At 41.8% G+C, this 22,051-nt stretch overlaps 2 protein-coding genes and 1 pseudogene across 3 annotated transcripts; 2 read left to right on the forward strand and 1 right to left on the reverse strand.

Moving 5' to 3' along the window:
• Positions 1-2,256: 2,256 nt before the first annotated feature.
• Positions 2,257-5,469, forward strand: LOC133921670 (vesicle-associated protein 1-1-like). 2 transcript variants are annotated; one of them, XM_062366645.1, is made up of 8 exons: positions 2,258-2,525; positions 2,826-2,896; positions 3,004-3,085; positions 3,182-3,297; positions 3,387-3,506; positions 3,715-3,756; positions 4,571-4,648; positions 5,073-5,469. In XM_062366645.1, the coding sequence occupies exons 1-8, from the start codon at positions 2,468-2,470 to the stop codon at positions 5,178-5,180; spliced, it is 675 nt and encodes a 224-aa protein (XP_062222629.1). In that variant the 5' UTR covers positions 2,258-2,467; the 3' UTR covers positions 5,181-5,469. The 2 variants fall into 2 exon arrangements, with proteins under 2 accessions (XP_062222630.1, XP_062222629.1); XM_062366646.1 differs by lacking the exon at positions 4,571-4,648 and having other exon boundaries at positions 2,257-2,525.
• A 568-nt stretch (positions 5,470-6,037) lies between these two features.
• LOC133921671 (uncharacterized) lies at positions 6,038-8,863 on the reverse strand (annotated as a pseudogene).
• A 1,124-nt stretch (positions 8,864-9,987) lies between these two features.
• LOC133921672 (protein SHORTAGE IN CHIASMATA 1 homolog) lies at positions 9,988-19,056 on the forward strand. Its single transcript, XM_062366648.1, has 10 exons — positions 9,988-10,399; positions 10,570-10,653; positions 10,753-10,827; positions 10,911-10,967; positions 11,052-11,144; positions 11,771-13,731; positions 14,733-14,940; positions 15,405-16,136; positions 16,302-17,882; positions 17,966-19,056. The coding sequence occupies exons 1-10, from the start codon at positions 10,106-10,108 to the stop codon at positions 18,080-18,082; spliced, it is 5,202 nt and encodes a 1,733-aa protein (XP_062222632.1). The 5' UTR covers positions 9,988-10,105; the 3' UTR covers positions 18,083-19,056.
• The last annotated feature ends 2,995 nt before the right edge of the window (positions 19,057-22,051 follow it).

The raw sequence follows: 22,051 nt of genomic DNA on the forward strand, positions 1-22,051 counted from the left end.
TATTTCCTCATAGTAGTAAAAAACGAATGCCCCACTGTGATCGTGATCCAAACAGCCTGGTCTTCTATACCAGAGTATATCCGTGGTGACGATTTCTTACACAGCTAGTCCGAATAGTGTGGGTTGCTGTACAGGTACCAGTCTTTTTCTATGACTGGAACAGTTCAACGTTGTGGCCGCCACTGCCCTCGGTCCTCACTCAGCTTGCTACTCCGACCAATCGATATTTGCAATCAGGGCTTCCGGTGTCTCGATGGTTGAGATTTTTTACTTGTATTCTATGAAATGAACTTCTATGAAATTCCTGCAAAATAAAGTTCAGAAAAAGTTTTGGCCGGCTATGTGCATCAAGTGATACAAATGTTATAATAATTTATTCCTTAATCTAAAAATAAATAAATTTCTGATGTTCCAAACGGAATTCAGGGTCAAAATATAGAGCATAAGAACCCTAAGCACTTCGCAGCCTGAAGCATCAACATGTGAGGAAAACATTCCTTGGCGATGGAACTCTTAATATAATAATAATCAGAACAAAAGGAAGAACTATCTGAGGATAATCCATTTCTTTTTCTATTTCGAGGATCAGTTTGTCGAACCCAGAAAGTGTCAGGCCTTGTTTGTCTACTCTTTACCACGTGCAATGGGATATTCTTGTTTGTCTACATCCTCAACTCCGTATTCCCAGTTGGTCACACAAAAGGCAGAAGTGACACTAATTCTGATTGTCGGTTCATGAATAGTACTATAGCAGGTCTGCTTGCAGTTGCAAAGGTGGCTTGGAAGGAACTCTCTGGAGACTGGAGACAGATGCATCAAACTAGTTTTAGAAAAAGCAGCCAACCGGTGAGTCCGCTACAGATTAATGCTGCCAGTAGCAGTACGTCGCATGTTCTCGTCGATACTGACGTAGCACCGCCTGGCTCGTCACAAAATGGGCGTTGGAATCCGACAGCACGGGACCTGATCGCAGCTTGAAACGCGACACTTGGAGCGAGACGCAATTCCGTGGTTTCAAAAGCGCATGCTGCCCGAGCAAGCTGGAACGAACCCACGGTCGCGTCGTGGTCCGCCACTGCTGCAGTACCCACCGTTGACGTCCTGGTCCTGGGGCTCAGCACGGATCGAGCCGGAACGAACGTGGCGAGCGATGGAATTCAATGAAGAACCAGGCGTGCCACACGCGACACGACGCGAGACGCCGCAACCAACCTCCGGACCTCCCCCACAGTAACTCTCTGCAATAATCGTGATTATGGCAGAGGATCCAGGTCGCCAGATGAAAATGATACGGTACTAATGAGAACTAGAAATCATCGATGCAGTGAATGGAAGTACTGTTGCTCCAGTACTTTACTACAGTAACCATAATTAATTAATACAGGATACTGTAGCAGTGGACACATTACACTGTTTAAACAGTAACTCTTTGCAATAATCGTGATTATGGCAGAGAAACGGGAAGCTGGGGGCAAAGAAAGCGACCGACGCCCATCCTCCACCTCGTCATCGTGTGGACGTGTGTGTTCACACGGAATATTCTCCATCCTCCACCTCGTCATCGTGTGGACGGGATAAGTTCCATTTTGTTCTAATCGTCTTCTACATTTTTCTCAACTATTTTTAATTATATAAAAGAATAAAAACAGTTTGTTATTTTACCGATGATATTATTGGTAACTCTTTTTAATCTAAAATTTTCTGTCACGATTCTCAATTTTTTTAACTAAGATTAAATTTTACAAATCACATTATAACCTACAGGTACAGGTCTAAGTCTAGTCAGTCAGTCCAAATATCATCCATATCACAAACTTTACCTAGATCATAGTAGGCCAATCTCAGTCTACTGCCGACCCGTCGATATCGTCCAATCTCCTATGTATGCACCATATCTAATCCTAATCTTTGTGTGACTGTATACTGTGTCGAGTACTCGAGTTATGATATGGTAATTATTTTTAGTTAAAATTGTTGTCATTATGTGATCTATCTGTATATGATATAAATTACTTTTATTAGTAGGAATTAATTATATATCGTGTCGATACTTGAAGTTTGTTTTTTTAATCGTGTTTTTAATTTGAATTATCAGTTTCTGATCGATATCTGTGTGTTTCTATTCGGATTATTTTATTTTCTATATTCCGATATTTCTTAGTCCTATCTGTTTTTTTTCTCATTTTTATTTTGAGGGTAACTGTGAAAATAAAATCGGTTAGTTTTTTTAAGTACCCGTCCGTTTTCATAGCGTCAGCAGCATCGTTCGCTTCTCGCCCCTTCCGAAATCCGAATTTTCCCGATTCCAAGGGTCCCCATTTTCCTCCGCTTCCTCCTCTGCTCAGGAATATAGTTGGAGACGGAGCAAAGGGGAGAGGAGGGGAAATAAAATTCCAAAATTTCGAAAACCGGCTCCCACAAGTACGGATTGCATCCCGTTTGATTGTCTAGGAGTGCTCTGTCCAAGATGAGCTCCGAGTCCGGGGACCTGCTCTGGATCGACCCCATCGAGCTCCGGTTCCCATGTACGTCTCTCTCTTTTCTTATCACTTCCTCACGATTGTCTTGAAGTTTCTGTCGTTAATCGCGGTGGTTTCGATGGGATTCCGGGGAATTTTGATGCGCTGTGCTGAGGTTCTTCCATTCAAGAAATTTATATGAGACGTTTCTCGGGTTCCCAAATTTTCCCATTTCCTGGTTTCCCGTCATTTTGAGGTTTCTTTTCTGAATTTTGAAATACTATTTTATTATAATCTGTTATCGTACAGATACTGTTCCCTTGTTTGGTAATTTTCCTCTTCTTGTTTTCTCTATGAATCATGCAGTCGAGTTGAAGAAGCAGATCTCGTGCTCGCTGCAGCTGACGAACAAGACAGATGAGCAAGTAGCGTTCAAGGTAAACAAATCTCTCTCGTGAAATTTTCCTGCAAAAGTTAAGCAAACCCTATAATTCTGGCAAAATGGCATGGTAGGGGCTGAATTCGTGCAATATTGGGACTGTAGGTTAAGACGACGAGTCCAAAGAAGTATTGTGTTCGGCCAAACAATGGAATTGTGGCACCGCGGTCCACAGCTGATGTTGTTGGTAATTTTGTGAATTACTCTAGTCGATCACTAATTTATCCTGAAATAACTGGTTTTATGCTAACATCTTATACACACCGTGAATTATCGGATACAGTTACAATGCAAGCACAGCGCGAAGCGCCACCGGACATGCAATGCAAGGACAAATTCCTTGTTCAGAGCGCCATTGTGGGCAAGGACATCGCACTGAAGGATATCACCGGAGACATGGTAAGTCACGTTTTACTGCCCTTATCATTTCAGCATTTTAGCTTATGTCGGCAATTTTCTTTGTCTTATTCTTATCGGGGTTTGTGTAGTTTACCAAAGAATCAGGTAATGTGGTTGATGAAGTGAGGCTGAAGGTTGTTTACGTCACACCATCCTCCATAAATGAGGGGTCAGAAGATGGTTCTCTGGGCAGTTTGAGTTATCAAGAGGTGAAACTTTAATCTTGGAGTGGTTGTTAGTTCTTTAATTACAGCCAATCCATGATTGTTTGTGATTTGAGCCAACTCTTAACCCCCAAGTGTTTTATAGAGAAGTTGTAGTTGTTTTTTGTTACTGCCTTACAGATTACTTTGTGCACTTGCATCCATCCTACCTAATGTACACCTTCTGAAACTGAGAGCTGTTCTTTCTTTTCAGGCAACAAAAGATTCTAAAGAACCAGAGAAAATAACATCTGAGGTGAACCTCTTTTTTATAAAACTTGTCAAGCTGTATCTACTTCTTATTCTAGAGGTAGTACTTTACAGACCCAGAGTCCCAGACTTCAAAGGTTATAAATTTGTTGTTTCTCATAATCAAGCCATTCACATAAATATTGCACTGAACTAGATAGAGTTAACAGTTACTCTAGAAATATCGCTTGAGCCAATTCCAGTTTTGATTAGGCACTGGATGAAAACTGGTAGAAAAGATTCATAAATTAGAGATGCTCTGTCTAAGTTCATCTAAGAGCATTCTACTGGGAGAGGTTGACATGGAATATACAGTTTTCTTATTATTTCCCATTTTGCAAATGACATATATACTAACTAATTTCTCATAAAACATTCAATCAGCTTTCTTCCAACTGTTGAATCAACAGTTATGCCATCAGTTTGCAGTCTTCTATTATAACCTTTTTTTTTTTTGCTCAAACTCACATTCTGTGATAACTGAATGCCTAGTTGATTGAACTATATTTGATCAATCTTCTTCTCACAGCACCTATGTAATCTTTTGATTTATTGTGTTCTGCCTTATTACTATTGATGTGCATCAATTATTGGTCCTTTAAATGTATGAATGTTTAGATGTAATTCACAGATATCCTATCCTCTTGTATTAACCAAACATTTCATAAAGCTTGCGTGAGTTAGCATTCTATCTGCATTGAATTCTTCAGCATTCCAGCTAAGGATTGTTAAGAAAGTAATTTAGGCCTTAAGTAGTAGGCGCCACGGATGCCAAAGTGTAATATCTTGAGTCCTGATATGCTGTATCTATCTCTTTGTAGCCATTTGCTTTGATATCAAAGCTGATGGAGGAGAAAAGTTCTGCTATTGAACAGAACAACAAGCTCCGAGAAGAACTGGTCAGTCGGTTTTAAGCTTATTATGCAAACAGTTTTGGACTCAAACGCAATATTTTGCTTTAGCTTTTAGCACTATATTCAGATTTTATTTACGTAGGCTAGACAAACTTGTGGTATAGCTTTGTTGATAATTTGCGCATTTCTCTCTAAATAATCAGTACAAGATTTCCCATAGGTTCCTTTTTCGTGCATCCTTTTTACATGGGCTACACATATCTTGACTTTTTGTATCTTCCTTCATTTTATTAATTTTTTTTCGTTTTGGATTTCATGAACGAGTGCAGAACTGCATATCAATAAACTAATATGTACATATTCATATATTGTTGTATTGCTTTTTGCATGAATGAAATTTGAATAATTGGATCAACTTCGGTGGCAATACAGACAAAGTCTTATTGTATCTTCAATTGTAACTTAACAGGATCTTCTAAGGCGTGACATCAGCAGGCAGCACGGTGGTTTCTCATTAGTTTCTCTACTGGCGGTTGCTATTCTGGGAATACTACTAGGCTTCCTCATGAAGAGATGAATGTAGTCATTTATCTTGTTTGGCTTTTCTGTCGAGAATTAAAAAATGTACGTGTTCTCTGTCGTGCTAGCTATTGTATAACTCATGGTCTGTTTATCGTAGGATCTGATGCCTATTGTAATTCTCTAATTCGTATTAGATACTTTAGCCAGTCAATAAATCATCCGTGTCCCTAAATATTTGCTTTTATCAGCTTGCTAGTGACCTGAGGTCTAGCCTATTGTATTGTGAATTTTTTTGACTAATTATTTGCATCCTTTTGCGCATATAAACAGAATGGTTCCTTTGATATTGTGGCTTGTGAATTGTGGATATGTTGGGTGCTTTGTGAATTTCGTGGATATGTTTTTTTTTCGTTGTCAGATTCAAAGCACGGCTTGTGAATATTGTGGCTTGCGAGTTGGATATCATAACAATGTTAAAGCACGGCTCCAGCATTATTCATTGTGCTAAAAAGAAAAAATAGACTGATACTTTGCATGCTAAGTGATTCATCCAATGTGGAAACCGCCTCTTGGTGAAGAGGTGTGGATACTCTACCGTGCTTTATGTTCTAGTGCACGAGCCGCTATTCACACATACACGAGGGTATTCAGTTTTGACCTTGTGCCACCGTGGTAAAAATGGTCAGTGTTAAAAACTTGAAAAATTATTGCAAGTAGCGTTTGGAAATGTTGCACAATTTTATTTTTGTTGCAACAATGGTGCAACCCTTTTATTGCTTGTTGCAGCGTCTGGAAGAAAAAAGGTGCACAGTGTAAGTGAGATCTGATAACAGTGTACCCACGTTGGTCTTTGACAAAATGTTGGTAGCACCAGTCTATAAAATACTGCCGAATTCACTTTGTCAAAAGGTTAAATAAAGAATAAGGAATTTATTTCCAGAACTTTCTCATGATACTTTTCAACAGGATTCAAAGATTTCGTTATAGGATTGCCAAGTAATATTACTACAGCTAAACCAGAATGTAGAAACATAAAGAGCACAAGAAATCATTTGTTCAACAAGTAAGAAGGAGAAGAGATTAGGAGAGAACCAGAACCACCCGTAACTTCTCTAGATGTTACACATTTAATTCGATCAGATAAGAAATGCCTGTGATTATTACCATTACAAAGAATGGTATGTACCATGCATTTTGTATGCATGTCTCTGGGGAGGGAAAAGTATGGGTATTCCACAGGCTTGGAAGCTTTTTGTTCCCATGTTTCGATCTGCTTCGTTGACTTCTCTTTCCTACGCTGCAGCGCTTTCAATTCCTCAGGGCTGAAAGGAGGAGGCAGATCACATGGGCCAGCATCATTGGCAGACCTCACCATGGAGTCCTCCATGAACTTCTTCTCGCGGCCTACAGCTTGGCAAGCCAAAGACTCGGAACAGATCTCAACAGCTTTAGGTGGTTTAGTTGGTTTGAATCTTAGGAGCTTGGCGTACTCAGTTAAGAGGTGAAACATGTAATCGTACATGCGAAGCTCTTGTTGAATGAAGTTGCTTGCTTGATTTCCGATTCTTTGTGCCTACATTTGAAGTAAAGATGTGGGGAGATGCAAAACTGTCACAGAAGTACATAACAAAATGTCCTCTATTAAAGAAAAGTCGTGTTCTTAACTCCAATATGATCATTACTTGTGAAAATGAAAGTAAAATCTAGTTCACTAAGGACTAGACAAGTACCAAAATTGATGACTTCCTTTTGACAGGTTTTTGAATAGTTAGTTTTTTCCATGCTTGCTTTGATGTATGCTTTGGTTACAGTACAGAACTTTCAGTTATAACATATAATACAGCAGGGAAAATGCTGGTGTTATATACTGCTCAATCTGCTTCTACTTAAAATATGGAAAGGACATCAACATCTCTGCATAATATTAGACGCTATAAATTTATCTGACAAAAAGCTGCCTAGTATCATGTTTACCATGAACCGTGGTAGTTTGATTTATATAGTTGACACTAGGAGTATCACCTCAGTTCAGACGACAAATTGCAGCTTATAACCAATGTGTTTCAATTCATACAAATCAGCAAGAGTATGTTATGATCATTCATATCTGCCAACTTGTGTAGCAAAAAATCATTACTGATATGTAAAAGGTATAGAAAAAAAAACTTTTGCTTGTGAGAATTGCCCCAATCAACAGCACATTTTATGGAGCTGCACTAATTGTCATCCTAACTGGCCAATAATGCTGCATGGGCATCAGAACCCTTGAAGAGAAATCATAGTATTTTGGTGTAACCACTAGTGTCATTGAAACACAAGCTAGAATATACTTCTCGCTGACTGACCATGCTGATCCTTCAATATAGATCTTGTACCTGTCACCCAAGGAAAGAAGCTCAGAGCTACCGACAGAACGAAATAATCTTAACTTGTCTTCAACAAAAGAAAGCAAACCTGTTGGTGCATTGACTAGCCAAATCCGACTGTTTGTATCCTGCCTTGATCTCTTTTAACCAATCCTAAATGAAAATAAAAATGAACGAGCTAATCAATCATTATTCAGCATTACCAGCACTAATTCAGAAGGATTTCAACATTTTATGGGCAATGGAATCTGACTATATATTGAAAGTCTAATTGTGGGAAGAGAAAACATATCAAACTGCAAGGTAACATAAACAAAAACAAAGTACCTGTTTGTAAATCCGTGCATTCCATTATTGCTTACTGGAGACATTACACTTAACTAGCTCTTGCCTTGTAGCTGTAGCATCTGGATTCTCTTTCCAGTAAGCATAAGGTTCTCTATCCAACCACTTCACCCTCTTGTTGCCGCTATCCAATTCCTTCGGCAGAGCATCCCATGGCTTGATGTTAATCTCAGGCCTATCATCACAGACAATTATTTAACTGTTTCATCTGAATATCAAAGCACAACCAAAAGAAATTTCAATGATCTTTTGCATTTGTTTCTCACTGCATCCGCCGTGTTACCAACAAGGAATGCAGTGAATACTGATATAAACATGCAGATGCACCAAAAATCATAAATAATTTTAGACCAAAAAGAAAAGGAAGCCAGGAGCAGTTGCTTACCAGCCCCAGAAGGACCAGTCCGGGAAGACGATATCGAGTGTCTCCTCATCGCCGCAGTAGCGGAAGAGTGGCGGCATGACGGTGGCGTTCTCCCCCTCGTACTGGTCAGCGCGTACGACGGATTAGTCGACCCAGTCCAACATGAGATTGAGGTCTGGCACGCGTCCGGGGTAGCGGCAGAGCAGCTGGAGGATGCCCCAGATGGTGAAGAGGTCGCGCGTCTAGAATGCCGGCGCGATGCGCTCGACGTAGGCGCCCCCCCGGATCACGACGAGGCGGAAGTTCGCGGTAGCGCGCGCAGGGTCCACCATTGCGCGGGTGATCACCCCGTGGCGCGCCATGGGTGGAGGTCCTCGTGGATGAAGCGGAAGTAGGCAGGGCAGGAGGAGGAGGCGTTGGCGGCGGGTCGGGGACGGCGGCGCAGGTGGAGGTGGAGTTGGGGAAGAGCGCGAAGTCGAGGGTCTGGGAGATGTTCTTAGGGATGGCCGGGTCGCGCGGGAGGGGCGGCCCCGAGCAGGAGAGGGAGTAAGTCGGCCGCGGCGGTGGCGGGTCGGCGGGGATCGCCGGGATGGCGGTGCCCTGCTTTGCGGTCAGGATTGCCCGCAGGGAGATCAAGACGATGATCAACGGTTGTGACGAGCCGAGTGTCCTGCGGGGTTGGTTTCTTTCTTTTGAAATTTTAGTTACCTTATTTCTGTTAGAATTATTAAAAAATGCATTTTTATTAAGAAAAAGCATGAACTGATCAATGGCGCATCGCATTTTATTCCTACAAGTTTGTGTTGCAAAGAAGAACACAAGAACAGAGTATGTAACTGTTACTTTAGGGAAATTTTCAGCTTACCTACGGGCTTTGAGCACCACTGATCTAGATTGGTGATTGACAGATGCACGCATGTTAAATAATGCAGAGGAAGGATGGCTACTCATGCATCATCAGTTCAGTAAAATCAGAGAAGAAAGAAACATGATTCGGCTCCTATACCAATTATTATTAGGACTATATGAAATGGGGATCCAAATCCTCTAAACAGTAAATCACCATCCGTCTCATAAACTTAACGTAGAAGCTTTCTTTCGTAAGAGAACAAACAGTATCTTTAATTTTATTTCAGATCCAACGATTCACATCCGTTTGAAGTCACTCCGAAGAAAAAGAGGAAGATGACCGTGGTCATCGGCGACACAGACCCTGCGCCCTTGCTCCAACGCCGGCCGCCCGGGACCACAGCGGCTGCCGCCATGGCCATTGCCTAGTGGTTGCGCGCCTGTCCAGCGCCCACGTAATCAGAGGCAGAACTTATTGCTCGTCTCTGGCTCTCAACGCGTCGGTGTCTTTGGCTGGTTGGATTTGCCTCCTGGAAGAGAAGAACAGGGGTGAGCGCTACGCGATAGGCATCTAGCACGGGAGTCACTAGAGAACGCTGCTTTCATGCCGCTGGCTCAGGAGGGTGCGTCCACGTGGCGTAGGAGATCGCATGCATGCATGTGCCAAACTCCTAGGAGAAGACATGGTCAGACAGAAGCATTTGAATTTTGTGTTCTTTGTTAAGTGTTTCCCATGATAGTAAATACTTCTCTGTCTAAGAATGTAAGATTTTTTTGAAAAAATCATCAAAATTAAATTTTAATTGTTATTTTTTATAATATATTATCAATTTTTATAAAATTAATATCATATTAAAATACTTTAAAATGCAAATATATTGAAAAACGAAGGGAGTATCGACCGGTGGCTTTGGGCCAGACATGAAAGTGAACTGAATTTCAGCCTAATACTGGCTTCTAGAAGTTTGGCCCGTTACAAACTGGTACGTATTCGAATTTTGAATCTTCGAAATCAACAGCCAGTTCTCCGCCGCCTCCTTCCCCCGGCGCCTCACCATGCGGGCCCGCTTCCTCGCCACCGACTACTTCGCGCCGTCGCCGTCGGCTGCTGCCGCCTTCGACCAGGCCCTAGCCCTAGCGTCCTTGCCCTTCCCCTCCCTCCCCGTCCCGAACCTTCCTCCCGATCACCACCTCCCCGCCCCATTCCCCTTCCCCGCCGATTTCCTCCCCGCCGCGAGCGTCGCCGGCGATGATCTCGACTCGCTCCCCGTCGCCACCGCGCTCTCCGAGTTCCTCGCTGCCATCATCCCGCGGCCCCTGCCTGTGCCGCATATCCCCGCCGCCGACGAGGTGAGCCCGCCGCGCCTTCGGGGTTATCGTCCTCTAGTCGTGTGGGTTCAGTGACGGCAGCCCGGATTGGTGGTGAACTGGCACTTTGTGTAGCTTTGGTCAATTCCGTGCTTCTATGTGCGGAATTTTGTGGCATTTGTGAGTCGCAACAACTCGGGGGTTTATCGCAGGGACTGGATGATTACCTCTACGACAGGGGCGGGAATGGCAAGGGTTTTAGCTCGACGGAGCATGTTGCACTCGACATCCCTAAGGCAAGTGAAGCTTCATGTTTGGATTCCGTGCACCTTTTAGGCTTGACTTTTTTTCGTGCAGCATTTCTGAACATGAGTGTGTGTGTGTGTGTACTCAAGGGATTGAATGAGATCTGCTGCGAGAAAAGTGAGAAGGAAGAGGGGTCCGGTTCGGAGGCCTCCGATATTACGAAGGTGATCGAAGTTTCTGCTTTTTTTATGCTGTGTGATTGTTTCGTAGGAGAATTATGTGTGATTTCTGCATAATGTGGTGTTAGCGATGGGAGCTGTTGAAGGAGCTAAGGTTTGAGGTTATAGAGGTCGATATCCTGCCGGTAAGATGCATCTAAGTGATATTGCCTATACTTTTATGTAGTTTCCTACTCTGGCTCATACTCTGTTGTTTCGTGGTTCCAAAGGTTTTGCAGAGCAAAATTGCATCACTTGGTGGTGAAGAATCGGATGGTGGTGTCACCTTATCGTTTGGTGTCCCAGATGTGAAAATCCATCTGGTACTTTACATCATCCCATCTTACCTTTAGCAGTTTACTACTCTGCAATCCACATTTATGTTTGGAGCTGCAGTTTAGTTTTGACTTTTGAGAGATAGATGAAAATATTGTGCTTAGATCCACAAGCTCTTGGCATGTTGCATGTTAATTGGGATCACTAAGACATACTGTCTTCAAACAAATTTTATGGTTGTGGACCTTGTGGTACTTCCATTTTTATACTCTATACTGTCACACTTATAATATTAATGTGCACATAATACATCACTCATGATACGTGCATGATAACATAACGTAAGGTTTCCTCCTCAGTCTCGTGTCCGTGACTTCAGAAGTAAACAGGGTTGCCTCTTAAGTCCTACTTTTCATGTCCGTGGTTTCAAAAGCAAAGAATGTACATCCTCCCCGTCACCAATCTGTATATGTAACAATATCTTATAACTATCAAATCAGAATTTCAAATGGAAACATGCAAGTCAGTTGAAGATGTTTACACCTGCTGATTATGATGCCCGTTTGTTGATTTGACTCCCTTTTGATTTTTTTAACTCAAAGCATCACACTCGTACCATTTTATTATGCAAAGTGTTCTCATAGACTCTAAACTTCTGTTTAATTTCTCACAGGATTTTATTGATATTGACACTGAGACAACAATAACATATCCAGCTGAACTTACAGAGTCAATTTATCAAGTAGAAAAAATCCCTGTAAAACATGACGATGATGAGGACTGTTCTTATGCAAGAGATGGCTACTGCTTGGAAATTGCAGGATTAGATCCTGGTATAATAATACCTCAACTGGAGGTTAGTAGGAATTCTTGGGAGCTTGATGAATGTCCAACTAAGGCAGCGATATCCAATATTTTTCTTAATATTATCGAACACTTAAATGATGGAGCACAAGTTCATCATCCAGCATTTGACTCAACTGAGTTCTTGAAATCATGCGATATGGACATGTTGGCCTTTGTTTGCGAGGATGTCCCACGTGTGGACTATCGAGCAGATAAACCAATAACAGCGAAGGCTGTAGCAGAAATGGATCTTGTGAGGATCAATGATAATATTCTAGTCGAGAAAAAGTCAGCATTATACCCTCTGAAGCCTGATGGGACCTGTTCACGCTTGCCTTGCTCCATTCTTTTGGAGGAGGTAGAGATCATTGATGATCCTTCTGATGATGTCTTCAAGATGCTTGTTCAGTCAGACAAAGCTGAGATGAATACATCTGATGAAATATTCAAAGATGATTTTAATCCAGCAAGACGTTTCTATGAATCAGTGGTTAGCTCTGAGTTGGCTTTAGTTGATGATACATTCAAATCACTACCTACGCCTATTCTAACTGATGATAAAGCAATGAGATCTTTGCTACCCCCTATAGAAGAAGTACTATGCTCCCTGAAACCACTTCCTCTATCGGCAGCAGATGAAATTTATTTGGATTGGCATCTTATATCGGAAGGGCCATGCAACCGGGAGATCTGCTCTACTTATGCGAGCATGGTTGAGGAGGTTAAACCTTGCAGTTTAAGTTCTGAGCTTCAAATTAGTTCTCAGCAGATATCAGCGCTTGACATTGATTTTCTGGAGGATTTTCAGAGAAGTGCAAAGCTTCAACATGAGGACAAGCAGAATGAGCTTAATGTTCCTGTGCCTATATTTCATGATACACCAGCTAATTTGAAAGCAGCTCAGAAGCACAGGCAGGAAAGTGATAGTAGAGGTCATAGCCACAGGGGGAAACCGAGTTCAGAGAAGGCATCTTCCTTGTTTGAGTCAGTGTCACAGTCGAATGACCTAAACTTCTACTTGAATGTTAGGAACGGCAATAATAAAGTAAAAACTAACAAGAATGTTGCTACTTTAGACATCCCCTCTTCAAAACAGCAAGCAGTTCCTTTTTCAACCAGACCTAAAGTTGAGAAACTCATAGAAATTCATCCTGTCGGCCTCTCAGATCTTATCCGAGGCCTTATCAAAGACATCCATCTAAGCTATACGTCTGCTTTTCGAGAAAGCGTATATTTCAGACATTCTTTCTCAGATGGGCAAGATTTAAGCATTTCGAAACAGAAACTTCTTGAACTGATAACTGGAGAAGGTTCAGAAGGCTTGCTTAATCACTGTAAAAACGAAGATAAGATGGAGCTTATTGTACTGTATGCATTGAAGCAGGTTGCATATTACCTATGTTTCTTTGGTCTGCATGCTGCCCATCTGTACATAGGCAATTTGACTGGAAGCTTCGAAAATATTCCTGGGAGGTTAAGAAATATTCAATGTTGCATTGGTGACGCACGGTTGAAAGCTGAGAAGCAACTGTTTGAGTCCCATCCGTCATTGTCTGACATCGAGACAATCCTGAGATCGAATGCCCAAATCGGCCAAAAGATCCTTATAGTTGCTGATAGAGCTTTCTGGCTGCCATTGGGTCAAAAGCTAACTTCCATGAAGATAACATTTGTTGAGCTAGGAAAATACCCTTCTGCAATTTATTCAGATCCTGTGAGCAAGAGAAACTCTAAAACTTGGGTTCTGGAAGAATTATGGAAATCAGATTGCATTCTGCTAGATAACAAGTAAGTCCACAGGAATTCAAACTAGATTGCATTCAAGCCAATTATCTGCTCCATTTACTTGTCTGTTCAGTTTCCTTACTACAAATCAAATTAATTTTAGAAGCATATTTTTTTGGTTCTTGTGGTTAGCCACTTAATCTTCATGAGAACTTCATATTGATGTGTCCTTAAGCATGGTATGCCATTATTCATATACAATAAAAGATGTATAAAAATATATGTTTCCATTGAAGGATCCCAAAGACATAATGTTGGTAGGATCACAAGTGATATGGTTATGACTGGTGACATAATTTCACCAATTGTTATATGTACTAGTGATTAGTCCAATAATGTCTACTTTCTGGCAGGATGCAATCAGCTCTCTTTGCAATATCGCAGTAAGCATGTTTTTATTGCCTACTCCAGGTCCTCATGTTTTTTGTTTGTTTTCGAGATGTTAAAATAAGCTAGTCTATTATGGGACTACTAAATCACAATATCACAAGAAACTATAACATTATGGTTTTAATTTCAAACTAGGTGAATGCTTCACATCTTTTGTTTACGGAACTTCACATCATTTTGAACTGTATGTGAATCTCAAGGCCAAATTTGAAATTCATTTTGGTGAGCAGAAGTGTATGAATTACATCAACTGTTCATGCTCAGCCTTCTTTTGTTACTTACTATTTGACAGATTAACCTAGAAGCATATTTATGTGAGTAAGTTGCCTGCTAACTCATTGGGTCATCTTGTGACCTTTTTATTCTTACTGATGATTAACTGATATCACAAAACACTTTGAGGCTTTGAAAATTTTGATGCACATGCAGATATTGCATGGTGTAACATCTTAGAGATCACATATACACCCATGTATACACAATACAAAAAACATAACTTTAAGAGTAAAAGCTCATTGTCATTTTTTGTGAACAACATTTTTTCCCTGTGCGCTTTATGTTTTTAGCGTGTCTGTTGTCAAATATTATATCATTAATTTGTTTTCATCTTGCAGGAACATTCCAGCTTCATTCCCTTTCAGTGAGTTTGACATCATACTGGAATACGGATGTCCAAATAAATCATCTACCTTGTTATCTCTGGCTCCCAAATTAGATGGTTTGCCACCACTGCATTTCCTGTATGTCAAAGTGGATGGTGATGACTTTCCAGTCGCTCTTCTTGAGGACAACCACACAGACCAGGATTTGAAATCCACATTGGTGATTATCAATCACTTTTTTGCACTTATTCAATCTTCATAAATATTTTGGTCATGTTGTTCATAACTTATAGCTGTTTGCTGTATAAGCGTTTATTAGTGGTTGGTTAAGTATCTCTATTGCCCATTCAAGTTTTTTTTTTGGTGATAAAACTTATCAATTTTCATACGAAGTTTAAGTTCCATAAATTCCTAGACCAGAGATGGAGGTAAAATACAGCCTACTAATTTTTGTAGGGTCAGTGGGTCACCTTACTAATTTTTTTTTATCCATGATTCATAGTTTTGATGAACATGGATTTGACATGTTGGATGATGTAAGTGGTATGCATTGCATTTTGAATTGTTTGGAACTCATTTTTAGGGTCCACACTGTGGAGGCCTCCAGTGGCTAATAGGGCAGCAAATGTTTCTGTTAACACAGAAGAGCCTAACCATTCCTGCTTATTATTTTCACTTTTTCAGGATGCTGTTTTGCATACACTTCAGAAAGACTTGCAGGAGAAGATGAACAAAATGCGTATTGTTGATTCATTAAACTTTATACCGGCAACAAATCAACTGCAACATCTGGAGGAAAAGCTGAGCAAACATCTCACTGCTGATTCATCAAAAAAAATTCATGTAGATGGTCAACTGCACGATCAAGGAAATCTGGATGAAAAGAATATTGTTGATTCACATAACTTTGTGCCTGCAGCTGAACAGCTCAATACTTCGAACCAAATAACCTTAGTCAATTCACAAATCTTTGTGCCTGCAGTTGAGAAGAGTAGTTCTACTTCTTCTGTATCTGCCAATGTTATGATATTCCCCCAAGACAACCAATCTGATAGTGACTTCCCCCTCAATGCGAAAATTGACAGCACCAAGTCAGGAATATTGTCTGCTGATGAGGTAGTGATTGTTGTAAATACTAGAAATCATGGAAAGAATATGATATTCTCCCGAAGATCATCTTATCAGCAGATACTAGGTTTGGAGAAAGGAGGAATGCAGGTTGTAGAGCGAGATGTTGATCTGCCTGTGGACCTAATACTTAGCGCTGCAGTTTGTTTACTATGGTATGATACCAGAACCTTAGGGTACAGTGAATTAACAATATCAGAGGAAACATCTGGTATAACAAATTTTATAGAGGATATTGCTACCAACATTCTGATGTCACTTAGCTTCCCTTTCAGTGGCTGCATAATGGTAATTGGTTTCACTCCTGTTGAGGTCCTTTATTTTCCCTAATAGAGTTGCCATGCCATGCCTTTCATAGGTTATGAATGCATATATGTTACACTTGTTTGTCTTATTTGTTTATGTTATCTTGGATATTTTGTAACAGAACTGTTGTCTATTCTACTTTTGCAGGTCTTTGAGGGAGAAAACCACTTCCTTTCTGCTGTAATGGAGGCATCTTATTCTCTATATGCTTCAGCTGCTAGTCTGGACATGAACTTGCAGCTATTCTTCTCACAAATGCCCAAATCAACAGATCAAATCATTCTCAATTGTATCAGGAATGCAGCTAGGATTAATCAAGCTCCTTCTCCAGATATATCTGAATCAGAAAGCCTGGCTGAATCCTTTCTCATGGCATTCCCTTCAATTAATCCTCTGTCTGCACACATGATACTTTCTTCTAGCACTATTGTGGATTTCCTCAGTTGGTCACATGAGCAACGCACTCAGGCTATTGAAAAGTATCTTTTGCCTCCACAGAGCATTTCTCTCTTCAGTGCTTTGTGCAAATTTGGTGAGCTAGGTGAATCAAGGTCCGTAATGACTGAATGCTCTTCTTTAGACTCAGATATCAGTAGTGCATTGTTGCAGTCCCCGAAGAAAAAGAAAAAGCGTGCCATGCAAGACTTTTCAGTAGCAGTTAATGCTGTCTGCCCTAATCCTCTTATTCAGTTGTGTGATTATGTAGAACGTGACAATGTATTCTCACCGCCTAAGTTGAGGAAATTCTCACACATGGAGGATGCAATGCCCGAGCTCCCAGAAGTCTTTATTGTCAATCAAAGTTTGAATATGGGGAGTGAAGGTGTCTCTTATCAGCCAAGAAATCATGATATAAATGCAATCTCTGGGAATCAGATGATAGATGATGATTTCATCAATGGGCTGACTCCAAATCTGAGAACATGCAATGAAAGGACTAGTAGTATGGTGGACACATGCAATTTTTCTTGGCAATCTGAATTAGGAGCTGAACAACCAATCAAAAGCTCCTTTCCCAAAAGCAGACCATCACTCTGCAGAACTTACAGTCATCCAATATTTCCAACTGCATTGGAGATCAATAACAACCCTGGTGACTGGGATATTTCATGCGGTGCAAATCAAACATGGAAGGGTCATATACATGGGGATTTCGCCACAAGGTCTTGCAGAAACGATCTGGGCGGCGGATATCATGAATCAAGAGAGCAAATAATGCAGAATCCAGCAAGTTCACTTGCTTTTCTGAAACAGGATTTTGGTTGTCACGGAACGTCACAAGGCTCAGGCTGGGAAATTGATTATCTAAGACAAATGAATGAAAAGAGCAGAGCATGCCGGGAGAGATCTAGATGCAATGCTTCAGCAACATTGTCAAATTCAAGAATGAGGGATGGCTCATCTAGAATTCTGAGTGCTCCTCCTATCGAATCTTTCAGATATCAAAGAAATGTAGACACTCCTTTGAGGAACCAGAGCCCTTCAAATGGGGCTCACAGGTATGGTCCTATTGAATCTTTAAGATATCAAAGAAATATAGACACTCCTTTGAGGGGTCAGAGCCCTTCAAATGGGGCTCACAAGTATGGGAAAGGCAGAGAAGGGACTAAAGCACAGAGCCATAGGGTAAGAAAGGATTTTAAGGTACAACCAAGTATAAATCATGAAAAGAGCATAGTGCCGTCCATCGAGCCAACGTGGACTCCTGTTGACAAGAGAGCGAGACAGGTATATACATACTGCATAGGCTGATGCTTTTGTATGCTAGTGTTTGAGATGCAACCAAGTTACTCTGGATAAATTTTTTGCAGAAACTTTCATTTGCAACTTATGGGAAGGAAAAGCAAAGCAAGCTGGTCTGGAGACACCAAAGCAGCCCTGGTGTTGGATGTGGCTCCCGGAAAAGATACCGCGAAGAAGGTACATAGATTATCAGGTCCACTAAAGCTCTAGGCATCAAGAGCATATTGTTTTTGGGAGAAAAAGCACCCATAACATGAAGTTTTAATATTTTAATTGCTAAAGATAATCCATCAAATATGTTCTAACCAGAACTTACACCACCATGAACCTTGTGGGAGATAGAATACATTGGACATTCTATTGCCTGACAATGTACATATTTTTTAGCACTCCTGGATATCATTGAATGTTGTTGCATCATTGTACATATTTTTTTAGCAATCCTGGGTATCAACCTTCGAAATTGATCTACCACTAGCATCTTCCATTTCTGGAGCTTTGCATTAGCTATTTCGTTTATCAGGAAATTTTATTCATACCACTAAACCAAGGGTAGTACCCAATAATACCATAAAAAATTTCCCCCTTCCATTCATACCACCACCCTTTCAAATTTATTTCATCCATACCACCAAAATGTCAGCTTCTCCTTCACGGTGCCGTTCCTTATTCTTCTTTTCCCCTAATACCCTCCCAACCTGACTCGATCTTCAATGAGCTGACCCATGCGACAACGAGGAGAGGAAGAAATGAGTGCCGGGAGAAAAAGGGGCAATAAAAACTGTCGCAGATGAGGAAGCAGAGCTAGACAAGGTAGAGCGACGTCTAGAGGAGATTAGCTATTTCGATTGCATCTGTTTCCCCGATTCCCATTCTCATTTAGCGATTGCATCAATTTTCCCTCTCTTGCAATCAATCAACTCCAATTCTGGTTTCCCCTTCTCATTTAGCGATTGCATCAATTTTCCTTCTTTAGCATTGATTCCTCTTCTAGAACATGGCATTCGTTAGACCAAAAGCACCCGTTTTTCATCAGCCTAGGAGCAGCACAAGCAGCAGAAGACGATGGAGGCCATGGGCGGAACTGGGAACGTGCGGTGTAGGAAAAGGGACGCAAGCGGAGGACAATAGGAGACATACTCGATCTCGGTGAACGGGTCACAGTCTCGAAGGCCATTGCAGCAGCAAGGTGGCTGGCGACCTTGGATGGCATTAGGCTGCCTGATTTTGGGGGCGGTGGCGGTTGGAGGAGACGAAGGTGAGGCGAGACGGAGGACGAACAAGAAGGGCAATTTCGTACCTAGCATACGAAGATAACAGGGAAAGTGATAGTTGATGGTATCAAAGCCACTTGAATTTTTCTCAGATCAAAACTAGATATTCTAGTAAGTTTTTGGATAGATTAAACCAAGAAAAAATTGATAGAAACACAAAATCAATCGAAAACTAAAACCAAGTACGCAGAATATAGAACAGAGAGAAAATCTCGAATCAGCAACTCAATAACTTATGAAACTTGATTTCCATTGCATAGATGAGTTTACAAGATGCCTCTTCAAAGCATCCAATAAGGATGTTCACAAAATTTCAAACCCTAGATAGATATACTCCCTAGATCAAAAGTCTAAATCTGATCTCGTTCTTGGCTCTGGCACATATCTTGACCGAGACCCTCTCAATATATAGCACTCCAAATCATCCTTGATTTGGAAACAACCTGGTCGTATCCTACCCGGACACAAACCATATCAAACTATCAATCACTTGGCGTCCATCCGACGCATCGACTATGGATATTTCATATCCCCCTTTTTCCGTCCACCTATAACCGAATTCAACTCGTGCTCGAGTCCAACTCAGACTAGCACTTGATTCCTTATAGGACTGGACTCTTCGACTAATCAGACTATAGTCTGACCTTGCCATGTACTTGAATGACTATCATTTGAACACACAATCTGGTTGTCCACGACCTTGCGTACGTCTGCTCTTCTCCGCAACACACCTAGTCGCACACATGCAACATTGTCTTCACGTACACTGTTCTCTAGCCCGAACGTCCCGTATGACATCCTTGATCACTACGACCTCAGTTCCTCCTGAACCTAGTCACCGAACCTCAGTTCCTTCCTGAACTTCGTTCGTCGATCCGTCATCAACAACGTTCGTTTTCGAGCAACACCTGCACATAAATCAAACGAGTACAAGTACAAGTTCTTCTCGACTTGACTCAAGATCAGTTCACGCAACACCACGCAAACTCCAAACAAAACCATCACGCTAACATAAGCATACCCAACTTCTGATAGCACATCCTAATATCATTATGCTAAATCACTTTGCTCTGCCAATTTTATTATTCAAACCAATTTTTCTTCACATGATCTCACAAGGGGTAGCCGAGAAAATCAATGGTGATTGTGAAGTTTCTAATGGTCTTGCATCCATGCCAATCTTCATATGTGATGTTGTGGCACCTGATAAGCCTATTGGTTCTGCTGTTTGGTCAAGGCTGAAGCATTTTTTAGCAATGAACAAGCTTAAGAAGATAGTGTTGAGGGTTATTGCTAAAGGCATGCATGAGGAAGAGATGATTACAGAGCTTACTGCTGCCATTTCTCCTAATGAATCAGACTGTGTCATGGTGGACCCTGAGCATGAGAACAAGGTCAGGAACATCCTCAAGGCCTTGGATTCTAACGATGTTGATCTTGTTGGCATGCATCTGAAGGAGTTGGCAGTCACCTTGAATGAGGCATTCTCCATACACTACGACGCAGCCTACTGTGAAGATGAGGCTACAACATTGGTTCAGAAGATGCTTAATCAAGTTCATGTTGTTGGGAAAGGCTCAGCAGTTCCATCTATTTCCTTTGCTATTGATCAGGACGTCCTGGATGCCAAGTCACTTGTTGAGGCTGTCGTGGACAATAGCTCAGAGGCATTCATCCATATATTCGGCAACTCTGTTAATGCAACAGTGCCAATTGCCGCTGAGGTCCTGAAACAGAAGGGTGTTTATGCACTTAACAGCAAATGAGGCTATGTGTTGGCTTGCAAATATTATGATGGAGATGTGCAGAGTGATTTCTTAGTTCAAGGTGGGAAAATCATTGAAGCTGAAGCTCATTGGGTTTGATGATAGTAGTATTGGTGTGTTCGGATGGGAAAATCATTGAAGCTGAAGCTGCCCATGGCACAGTTTCCTGGCATTTCTGTGTTCAGCAAAAGGGAGGTGAAACCAGCACGCACGCCATTGCTTCTATTCTTGCTATAGCTCGGTCATTGGATGGTTCTTCCTTTCTTGTGTTGTCACTGAGCTGCAGTAAGGTAAAGGTGGTGCATGTGGAGTTGAAGCCATGGGCTAACTGGCGTGATGAATTGCGCAACAGAAGGGTGGTGGAATTGCATATGGTGGTGATCGCGTTTGAGTGTGAATTAGTGAGAGAGGTGAGAGGTGCTGGGATTCATTCATATTCAGTGTAGAATTCAAAAGTTGTTCAAGAACTCAGTGGAAGCTTCAGTGAATGAGTGCATTTGCATCGGCTTGGGGACAAGTCGAATCTCGAGGAGGGAAGAATATCACGGGCTTTGGACTCCTGGGGCTGCAAGGCAAGGCAGTGGGCTGGCACCTTAGGCCCCAAAGGCTGCTGGAGGATGCAACACATAAAGGGAATCAACCATCTAGCCAAGGAAGCATCGAAGAACAGAATGAGGAACGCTACGGCGTCGGCTCTCCTCTTCCCCACTGCTACCCCATCCTCAAATCCAATTCTATAGTTCCCACTCCCCTGATTCTACCCAGTCTAGATTGCTATTCCCAGTCTTTGCTTCCTTTCCCCCAATTTGTATCCTAAATTACTGTGTATCCGGTGTGAATTTGCTATTTAGTATCTCGTACTCGGTGTTGATTTGTGATTGATGAAGCCGGTACGTGATGGGAGTACCCAGTGGCGAGAGGCGACCCGCCGCCGGACATGCTAGAGAACCGCCCGTCGGCTCCGCTCCTGTTCCAAGAATCCCCGCCCGAGACGCGGCACCGCCAGCCGGCGCCCCGCACGTTCCACTTCCAAGGACGCCCGCCCGCGCCACAGCACTGCCAGCTATGGCCCCGGCGGGAGAGACGAGCGACTCGCAAACCAGTGGCGCAGCCA

This window comes from Phragmites australis, chromosome 6 (genome assembly GCF_958298935.1).
Source record: "Phragmites australis chromosome 6, lpPhrAust1.1, whole genome shotgun sequence".
Classification (NCBI taxonomy): domain Eukaryota; kingdom Viridiplantae; phylum Streptophyta; class Magnoliopsida; order Poales; family Poaceae; genus Phragmites; species Phragmites australis.